Source organism: Rhinoderma darwinii, chromosome 2 (genome assembly GCF_050947455.1).
Source record: "Rhinoderma darwinii isolate aRhiDar2 chromosome 2, aRhiDar2.hap1, whole genome shotgun sequence".
NCBI classification, from domain to species: Eukaryota; Metazoa; Chordata; class Amphibia; order Anura; family Rhinodermatidae; genus Rhinoderma; species Rhinoderma darwinii.
Genome location: NC_134688.1, coordinates 333,541,619 through 333,552,293, shown reverse-complemented (window position 1 = coordinate 333,552,293; position 10,675 = coordinate 333,541,619). Strand labels below are relative to the sequence as shown.

The 10,675-nt window shown below is 39.1% G+C and overlaps 1 protein-coding gene across 1 annotated transcript; it reads left to right on the top strand.

Annotated features, from left to right (window-relative positions):
- The first annotated feature begins 3,612 nt into the window (after window positions 1-3,612).
- Window positions 3,613-4,575, top strand: LOC142741843 (olfactory receptor class A-like protein 1). Its single transcript, XM_075851172.1, has one exon. It carries the CDS (start codon window positions 3,613-3,615, stop codon window positions 4,573-4,575), a length of 963 nt encoding a protein of 320 aa, XP_075707287.1.
- Window positions 4,576-10,675: the final 6,100 nt, after the last annotated feature.

Here is a 10,675-nt window from a genome sequence, read left to right as displayed (position 1 = left end):
AACTGCTTTTTTGCAGCATTTTTTGTTTGCATTTTTAGTGCTGCTAGATGTTACATTAAACTCTATAAAAAAAATATAAATCGATCTATACACATCTGCGTTTTGATTTGTGGCGTTTTTGAGGCTCATTTTTTTGGCTCATTTTTGTGATCAGCAGCGTTTTTTCTGAAAGCAGCATGCTCTGGGTATGGTATTTTTTCAGGTGTTTTTCACATACTCATCGGGCACGGCCAGACGTGGCGGAATTGCTGTGAAATTCCGCTGCGGACAGCCCGCAGTGGAATTCTCCTGCGGCCGGTTTTTACAGTTGCTTCAATACAACTGAATACAGTTCAGGCGTTGCGGGAAAACTCCGCTGCGGACCATAGGCTGCTGTGCAGAAATTTACCTCCACAGCATGCACTGACTGTTGCAGAGAAGAAGCGGAATTTCACTGTGGATTTCAGCCTTTGCAATTAAAAAACTGAAATCTGTGGCAAGTCCGCTGTCTTTTCGGCAACATCTGAATTAGCTGTCAAATATGAAAATGTTGGTGCAGATTCGTTGCGTAATTGCCCCAAATCCGCACCAACATTTACAGCGGAAAAACGCTGCCACGTCTGCCCGTGCCCTTCTTTATAGGACTCCAAAACTGCCAGAAAAATGCATGTACAAAACGACACCAAATCAAAAATGCCACCTTAAACGCCACGGTGCCACTGTGCATGGATTTCTGCAAGTCCATTCAGAAATTTATGCAAAAAATCAGCCACATTTTAATTCACCCTAGGGCCTTGTTCACACGGTGCAGAACTAACGCAGCATGCATTAACGGTGCATGTATTAATTTAATCCAAAACCAGGACCGAAACTTAAAGTGTAGCTAAACGTTTAACAAACTTCTGACATGTCATAGTGACATGTCAGAAGTTTGTATTGGTGGGGGTCTGAGCACTGAGAACCCCACCAATCGCTAAAACGAAGTAGCTGAAGCGCTCGTGTGAGCGCTTAGCCGCTTCGTTTCTGTTCGTCTTTTTCCGGAAATCAATGTTTCGGAGTACGGTCTCATAGACTTTCTATTGAGTCTGTACTCCGCTACATTGATTTCCAGAAAAAGCCGAACAGACACGAATGGGCTGAGTGCTCACACCAGTGCTTCAGCTGCTTTGTTTTAGTGATTGGTGGGGGTCTCAGTGCTCGGACCCCCACCAATCAAAACTTATGACATGTCACTATGACATGTCAGAAGTTTGTTGAACGTTTACTTACACTTTAAACTGAAGAAATATGTAAATGAAGGCCTAGAAGTGTTTCTCCTCCTGGATCAAATTCTGGTTTTGGCTATAAAAAAATGCATGCAAAATCTGCAGCAAATCTGCACTGTGTGAACAAGGCTAGATTAACACATGCCATTTATGTGCAGTTTTTGGAGCAAGTTGTGGGAGCCAAAGCCAGAAATGTATAGAATAGCTTTACAGGAAAGACTTTCTGTTGTATCTATTCTTGGTTTTGGATTAAAAAAATTAAAAACTGCACCAGATAGAGATTGGAGCTCTCTTACTTGAAGCACTAAATTCCCTAAATCCATAGGCAGCATTGATAAAAGTAAGGGTATGTTCACACGCAAACGCAAAATACGTCTGAAATTACGTCTGAAAACAGCTCCTGAATTTCAAACGTTTTTGCAAGTACTCGTGTTTTTCGCGGCGTCCATTACGGACGTAATTGAAGCTGTTTTTCAATGGAGTCAATGAAAAACGGCTCCAAAAACGTCCCAAGAAGTGTCATGCACTTCTTTGACGCGGGCGAATTTTTAAGCGCCGTCTTTTGACAGCGACGCGTAAAATTACACCTCGTCTGAACAGAACATTGTAAAACCCATTGCAAGCAATGGGCAGATGTTTGCAGACATCATGGAGCCGTCTTTTCAGGCATAAAATGTCTGAATTATGTCTGAAAATAGGTTGTGTGCACATACCCTAAAGATACCTGCAGATGTGGCCACTGCTAAAAGGCACAAATTGAAGTTGCCACTGGAATCTTGACATTCATCCAAGTGAGCTGTGGATAATTGTGCAGGGGATTTTGTGCTGTATATAGTAGAAATAGGGCTCTAATGCTTATATCAGTATATTTAAGAAATAATCAATGCTTAATGCTGCAAATATTTGTGGAACAGAAATGTAAATGTTATATGGAGATTTCTCTGTATGAATTGTAATGAAAGCATAATAAAAACATGATCTTAAACAGAGGAATTTACAAATGATATTTTACAATCTTTCAGGGCTAAAATAAAAAGTTTGTTTTGTATGTTTAAAGGAGTTGTCCAGGATTACATGACAGTTTTCTCGAGAAACAGCGCCACTCTCATTTATGGGTTGTATCTGGTAAAGCACATTTTTGGGGTTATCCAGGACTATGTTATGTTATTATTTTTATAACACCAATAAATTAGAAGAAAAGTAAAAGGAGCTGGACCAACAGCAGAGTATTGGTATTGATAAAAATACAGTCAACCTGAAATTGTAAGGCTTTATGCACAAGGGCATATCATGGCTCAATACAACCTCTAAGTTGTATTGAACCGTAATAAGGTACCAATAGACCTCTATAAAGAAGTCACTTTCTTTCTGCCCTTCCTAATTTTTCATAGTAGTATATTTATCCTTCACCATAACTTTCAGGTGCATAATGCTTTCTACACTTTTGCTGTCCATGACAAGTTTTATTCCTCCGTTTATGTCCATCAAACTTGCCAATCCTATTGTTTTGTGGGTAGGAGGTTGCAGTACGAAGCCGCAGGAGAATCTGTGTGCTGCCATACAGAGTATGGTGCTCCGTGCGGTGCCACATGTGAGAGTAATTTTCCCCTAGAGGCAATGCATTTAGTGTCGAACACCTCTGTAATATGGCGTCCATTAAAACTTGATATGATTTTGTTTCTGTCCGATCCGTACCATAAACCAATAGAGAAACTCTCCGTATGCCTCCGTATGAAAAATGCGGCTTTATAGAGGTCTACGGGTATCTTATTACGGTTCCATACAGCTTAGAGGTTGTATTGAGCCATGATATGCCCATGTGCATAAAGCCTTACAAATTCAGGTTGACTATATTTTTGTCAATACCAATACTTTGCTGTTGGTCCAGTTCCTATTACTTTTCTTCTAATTTATTGGTGTTATAACAATACTAACATAACATTAAAAGACCTTTTAAAAATCTTAAAAAATTGTGTGAATTGATGAACAGTACTTATAAATTTTAAAGGTTGTAATGATATATTCAATTATTGACACATAAAGCAATGTCTTCTTAGCATATAGAATAAATACCCAACATTGGGACTTGACATTCTGAATTTGTAGATTTTGCTGATACATGACAATGTTAAAAAAATATAGAACCAATTGTGTATATACAGCTAGCAAAAGAGCTTTCAATAGTTAAAGGAAAGGACTGTTCGAAGGTTGACCAAGCCACACTACTGATAAATATCACAATAGTTATGACAATTAATTGCATCTATGTAATAAAAAAGTTACAATATTACTGTTAATAGGCACAAACTTTTCATAGAGTGCAACAGGATGCATCGATCAGTTATGTATTATCTTTTTTTCCTCAGGAATGGAATTGGAACTACAACTAATTTTCAAAGCAATTGGCTTCTTCTCCTTAATTGCCATTGGAATTCCCAGCAATGTGATCATTCTGACCGTTTTTACTCACGTTAGAATTACAGAAAAGAAATTGTTGCCTTCGAATATTATTCTCACCATGCTGGCAATGGTGAACTTGCTTGTAATATTTTCAAAAGGCTTTCCCCAGGCTATTCACTCTATAGGTATCAGGAATATTTTAAATGACTTTGAGTGCAAAGTAATTTCTTTTACATATCGAATCTGTAGGGGGATGACAATTTGTGTTACTTGCTTTTTAAGCTGCAATCAGTGTATCATATTGGCTCCTCCTACAAAGGCTTGGCTTTATTTAAAACAAAAGGTTCCAACTAATATAGCATCGATTATAATATTTTTGTGGTGTATTAATGCTGCGATTTACCCGTCCTGTTTTTTACATGTTCGTGCTAAAGCAAATTACACCACTTCTAAATACACTCTTCATCTGGAATTCTGCAATCATGATTTCATGACATTTGCCTCATATGTTGCTAATGGCATAGCTATTGCACTTCGTGATTTCTTTTTTGTAGGTACTATGACTTTAGCTAGCTGTTACATTGTGTTCATGCTTTACCGACATGGGAAAAGAGTTCAAGGGATAAGAAGTTCAGACAAAAACAATGGCAAAACTGTTGAATACAAGGCCTCTCGTGCGGTAGTGCTATTGGTCACAATTTATGTCACACTTTTTGGAATAGACTGTTGTATTTGGATTTATACCGTAACAGTGTCAAGAGTTTCTCCAGTTATTTCAGATGCTCGAGTATTTTTTGGTACATTATATACTGCTCTCAGTCCAATTGTTATTATAAAAACGAACAAAAAGATAAAAACCGTCCTGCTGTGCAGTACGAAGAAAAGGCTTTTACAGTCTACAGATTTAAGCATAACTGAATCTTCAGAGTAAGATATATAAATTATAAACACATTTTTACATAGTTATATATAGTTACATAGTTACTTAAGTTGAAAAAAAAGACACTTGTTCATCAAGTCCTTTTTCAGTCCTTGGTGTTTGATCCAGAGGTACGTAGGGAAAATAAAAACACCTGCCAACGGAAGCTAATTTTGCCTTATAGGGAAAAAATTCTTCCTGATCCAATACAGCAATTGGATTTTTATATAAGTGATTAACACCATTAGTACTGAGATAAATATCTATCCCTTTCTTAAATGCTGTCAATGTCTTTGCTATTACCATCTTACTACCTTTTGGGTTACAGCAATCCAAAGTTTTATTATTCTAACTGTAAATAACCCTGTCTATATTGATGTCCCCTGGTCTTGGAATTAATAAATCATGTGCCCGTTCTTTGTTCTGACTTTGTATATATTTAAATGGACACTAACTTTGTAAACAACTTATGCTAATCTAATAGTATACCTGATATATATTAACTTTGTAATTTACATACTGTTAAAATTACGTTGTTTTATCCATGCAAGTTCTGAGCGAAGTTACTGCTATTAGGTGTTTCCTTTCCTGTAATCTGCTGTTCACTCCCTGTTGTCAAGCACAATCCATCTCTAGCTAAAGAGCAGAGGAGACGGACTGTAGGAAGTGTGGGTGTATCTCTTCACAGCCTGCCCATAGAAGTCTATGGAGAGGTGAGGCAGAGCAGGAGGAGGAAGCAGGAGCAGAAAGGTAAAGTGAGACAGACTCAGGTGTTGCTTCATATAGAAGTGTATGGAGAGGGGATGGGGAGAGGGAGCAGAGTGAGAGATACAGACATGCTGCAGCTTCTATTAAGATTTATATGTCACCCGAGTATGATATCCTCCATGTTGCTGAAGCTTCTATTTATGTGTGATAAAAGGAGATGGGAGAGAAGGACTCTCTTCTCCTGTGTGCAGTGTATAGAAGACATGATAGCAGTTAGGCTCCACCCACTAGCTCAGAGAAAACTGAGAATTAGAGCTAGAGGGGGAAACTACTAAAAAAAATGCAGGATACAAGTCATCTAATTGCAAGAAATAGTGTTTATCATCATTCTACACGTATGACAGCTTTTTCTGAAAGTTGGGTACTTTTTAATCATGTTAATAAGCTCACCTCTGAGGCATTCTTTGTTCTAAAAGTGTTATCACAAACATGACGAAAAGTACATGAAATGGAGGGATCAAATGTACATGATTCTTAAGTGAGTTATTAAGAAGCTTTTTAAAAAAAACATTGAGTTTTATGAAGAGTTTCAGACAAGGAGGAAAAGACTTGCCAACCTGCCTAAAAGGAAATCTATAAAGTGTATTTTCTTTCAATGAAATATAAACAGCACCGATGTTTTATTTACAGAGAAGAGTTGGAATGTGAAATTATTAGTTAGAATTTTATTAAGTATATTCTGTTCTAGTATTTACCAACTGATTGCTCATAAACCATTTGTGGCTTCCACGCCCTGTGGATGGACCTTTACACTTTTAAAGCAATACTTTACGTTAAGTGTAATTTAGTGCCAAAAAAGTGCAGCAGAACCATGGTAGGTATAGACAAGTTGTATTAGACTTAAATGTCCGCTAGTACGCATCTTTTCTACCATTTTGAAAGGAGAAATAGCCTTTTCCTACCCATAATTTAGCAGTGAGTAACTGCCAACCTGGATCCAAGTTGAAATAATACTTCAAGAGCATAACATCAGAGCTATTAAAGACAGTGTTGTAATGAGACTTAAGTGGTCATACTATGCACATGATGCCAGAGGTCTAGCTAGGTTCTCCAGCACCCGGGGCAAAGATTCAGTTTGGCGCCCCACCCAACCTCCTTCCCAACATCTCCTTCTCCCTCGCCATGTTTGTTTTCTCTACCAATCAATGACGTGTCATTTCTTTTCCACATTTTTTTATGTAACTCGAGCATAAAACTATTTGTACATTTTACAAGCAATATAGTTCTATACACAACACCATAACCAAGCTCATTACATATATTCAGCACCAGAACAAAGCTCATTACATATATACAGCACCAGAACAAAGCACAGTACATAAATACAGCTCCAGAACCAAGCTGAGTAAATATATACAGCACCAGAACAAAGCTCAGTACATATTTACAGTACCAGAACGCAGCTCATTACATATATACAGGACCAGAACCAAGATCATTACATATATACAGCACCAGAACACAGCTCATTACATATATACTGCATCAGAACCCAGTTCATTACATATATAGAGTACCAGAACCATGCTTAGTACATAAATACAGCTCCAGAACCAAGATCATTACATATATACAGTACCAGAACAAAGTTCATTACATATATACAGCACCAGAACCCAGCTCATTAGATATATGCAGTACCAGAACAAAACTCAGTACATAAATACAGCCCCAGGACCAAGCTCAGTACATATATATAGTAACAGAACCAAGCTCAGTACATATATACAACACCAGCACAAATACAGCTCAATTTAGTGCAGCCCCTGCCGTATAGGTTTGCACTAAATTGTTTCCAGCTCACAGCATGGCCCTAAACAAAGATAAATTTATAATTATACCACACACTACGCCCCTAATTATAAAAGCGCCATACACTGCACCTCTAATTATAATAACACCATACACTGTGTCCCAAACACACACACCGTGCCCCCTCTAGATAGTGCCTGCCATAGAGCCCCTCTAGATAGTGCCCCCATAGAGCCCCCTGTAGATAATGCCCCCCATATAGCCCCCTGTAGATAGTGCCCCCCATAGAGCCCACCCCTGTATATAAGAACATATAGCTCCCCCTATAGTGCTCCACAGATAGCCCACCCCTGCATATAACCCTCCCTGTAGATATAGCCCACCCCTGTATATAGTGCTACACATATAGCCCAGCCCTGTATATAGTGCTCCACAGATAGCCCACCCCTGTATATAGCCCCCTGTAGATATAGCCCACCCCAGTATATAGCACTCCTGTAGATAGAGCCCCCATAGATAAAGCCCCCCCTGTAGATAAATCCGCCATGTAGATAAAGCCACCCCCCCGTAGATGAAGCCACCCCCCCCCCCGTAGATAAAGCCACCCCCCCCACACTTTCATATTAGGATAAAAAAAAACGATCCAAACTCACCTTAATCACATTCCCGCATCGTCTGGTGGCATTGGAGACCTGCTCTCTTCTGCGCAGGTCTCCTGGGGTTGAACAACGCAAGCAGCGCGATGACGTGATTGCGACGCTTGCGTCTATGAAAGGCGCTGATTGGCAGTGCATAATGACTTACCCTGTCAATGAGCGCCTTTCAACGACGCTTCACTCATAGAAAGGCGCTGAATAGTCGGGCACGGTACGTACCCGGCCATTCATTGCTTCTAATTGTACCTGTGTCCAATAAGCAGGTACAATTATAGTGCAGGAGGGGGTGGCGGTGGCTTGTTTCAGTGGTGCCGCCGACCCCTCAGAGAGGCCAGATATATTGTTTATCATCATTCTAGACATATGACAGTTTTTTCTGAAAGTTAAGCACTTTTTAATCATGTTAATAAGCTCACCTCTGAGGCATTTTTTGTTCCAAAAGTGTTATCACAAACATGATGAAACAGTACATGAAATGGAGGGCTCAAATGTACATGATTCTTAAGTGAGTTATTTCAAAATAAACATTGAAATTTATGAAGAGTTTCAGACAAGGAGGAAAAGACTTGCCAACCTGCCTAATAGGAAATCTATAAAGTGTATTTTCTTTCAATGAAATATAAACAGCACCAATGTTTTATTTACAGAGAAGAGTTGGAATGTGAAATTATTAGTTAGGATTTTATTAAGTATATTATGTTTTAGTATTTACTAACTGATTGCTCATAAACCATTTGTGGCTTCCACGCCCTGTGGATGGACCTTTACACTTTTAAAGCAATACTTTACGTTAAGTGTAATTTAGTGCCCAAAAAGTGCAGCAGAACCATGGTAGGTATAGACAAGTTGTATTAGACTTAAATGTCAGCTACAGTATATAGACTCCAAACACACTTGTAATAAGGGCTGGGCACTGTTTAGACCAAAAACATCCCCCCATGTCATCTAGGCGGCTCCATAGACTAATCCATATATCACAAAGAAACAATCAGAGCCTTTGACGCCAATATATATATATATATATATAAAAGTTTTTTATTTTATTAGACAAACACCATAAATAGTTTAAAATAAGCAAAAAGATATGACTCTAGTATAACAAGCAGAGTCAGCACCAGATATTGCTGCTGACTAAGGTATGTGGACAAACATTTAAGTATTTAGACAGACATCTATTGCATCTATTTCAAAGGACTATCACTAGTACAGCGTCTCACAGAATAGAAGAGAAGTAATTGTGAGCAGAAGAAGATGTAATACAGGTAACAAATACAAAAAGCAAGATTGACTGTCTGGTCACAGACTTACCCATAGACAGCAGCAGAGAGTAAAAAGCAGTGTCCACTCCGCTACATGAACCCCGACGCGCGTTTCACCACGTGTGCTTCCTCAGGGGGATGTGGATGGACCTTTACACTTTTAAAGCAATACTTTGCGTTAAGTGTAATTTAGTGCCAAAAAAATGCAGCAGAACCATGGTAGGTATAGACAAGTTGTATTAGACTTAAAAGTCAGCTAGTATGCAACTTTTCTACCATATTCAAAGGATAAATAGCCTTTTCCTACCCATAATTCAGTAGTGAGTAACTGCCAACCTGGATCCAAGTTGAAATATTAATTCAAGAGCATAACATCAGAGCTATTAAAGACAGTGTTGTAATGAGACTTAAGTGGTCATACTATGCACATGATGGCCAGAGACATAGCTAGGTTCTCCAGCACCCGGGGCAAAGATTCAGTTTGGCGCCCCCCCCCCAACCTCCTTCCTAACATCTCCTTCCCCCTCACCATGTTTGTTTTCTCTACCAATCAATGACGTGTCATTTCTTTTTCACATTTTTTTATGTAACTCGAGCATAAAACCATTTCTACATTTTACAAGCAATATAGTCCTATACACAACACCATAACCAAGCTCATTACATATATACAGCATCAGAACAAAGCTCAGTACATAAATATAGCTCCAGAACAAATATCTTTACTTATGTACAGCACCAGAACAAAGCTGAGCACATATATACAGCACCAGAACCAAGCTCAGTACATATATACAGTACCAGAACACAGCTCATTACATATATATACAGGACCAGAACCAAGCTCATTACATATATACAGCACCAGAACAAAGCTCATTACATATATACAGCATCATAACCCAGCTCATTACATATATACAGCTCCAGAACCAAGATCATTACATATATACAGCACCAGAACAAAGCTCATTACATATATACAGCACCAGAACCCAGCTCATTACATATATATATACAGTACCAGAACCAAGCTCAGTACATAAATACAGCCCCAGAACCAAGCTCAGTACATATATATAGTAACAGAACCAAGCTCAGTACATATATACAACACCAGCACAAATACAGCTCAATTTAGTGCAACCCCTGCCATATAGGTTTGCAGTAAATTGTTTCCAGCTCCCAGCATGGCCCAAACAATGGTAAGGATATGCTGGGAGTTGCTGTTTCACAAAAAAAAAAACAAATCATAATCATACCACCCATCATCTCGCTGCAGTGACTACAGTACTGATTAGAAGCAGAATAAACATTTACATTAAGTGACTCACCGGCGACGTCTCAGATTCCAGTTCTTTTTCTCCATCCGGTCCAGACCTCTATGATGACTTCTCCCGGTCACGGCCCATTTCTGCAGTTTGCCGCTCAGATCTCTTCAGCTTCTCTCTTTTCAAACATTTCTACACCTATAAACAAAGATAAAGTTCTCATTATACCATACACTATGCCCCTACACTATGTCCCACACACACCGTGCCCCCTGTAGATAGTGCCTGCCATAGAGCCCCCTGTAGATAGTGCCCCCAATAGAGCCCCCTGTAGATAGTGCCCCCATGTAGCTTCCTGTAGATAGTGCCCCCCATAGAGCCCACCCCTGTATATAGTGTCCCACAT

Bases quoted from the DNA above. Each gene is read 5' to 3' on its own strand.
- LOC142741843 (XM_075851172.1), top strand. From the start codon at position 3,613: ATGGAATTGGAACTACAACTAATTTTCAAAGCAATTGGCTTCTTCTCC.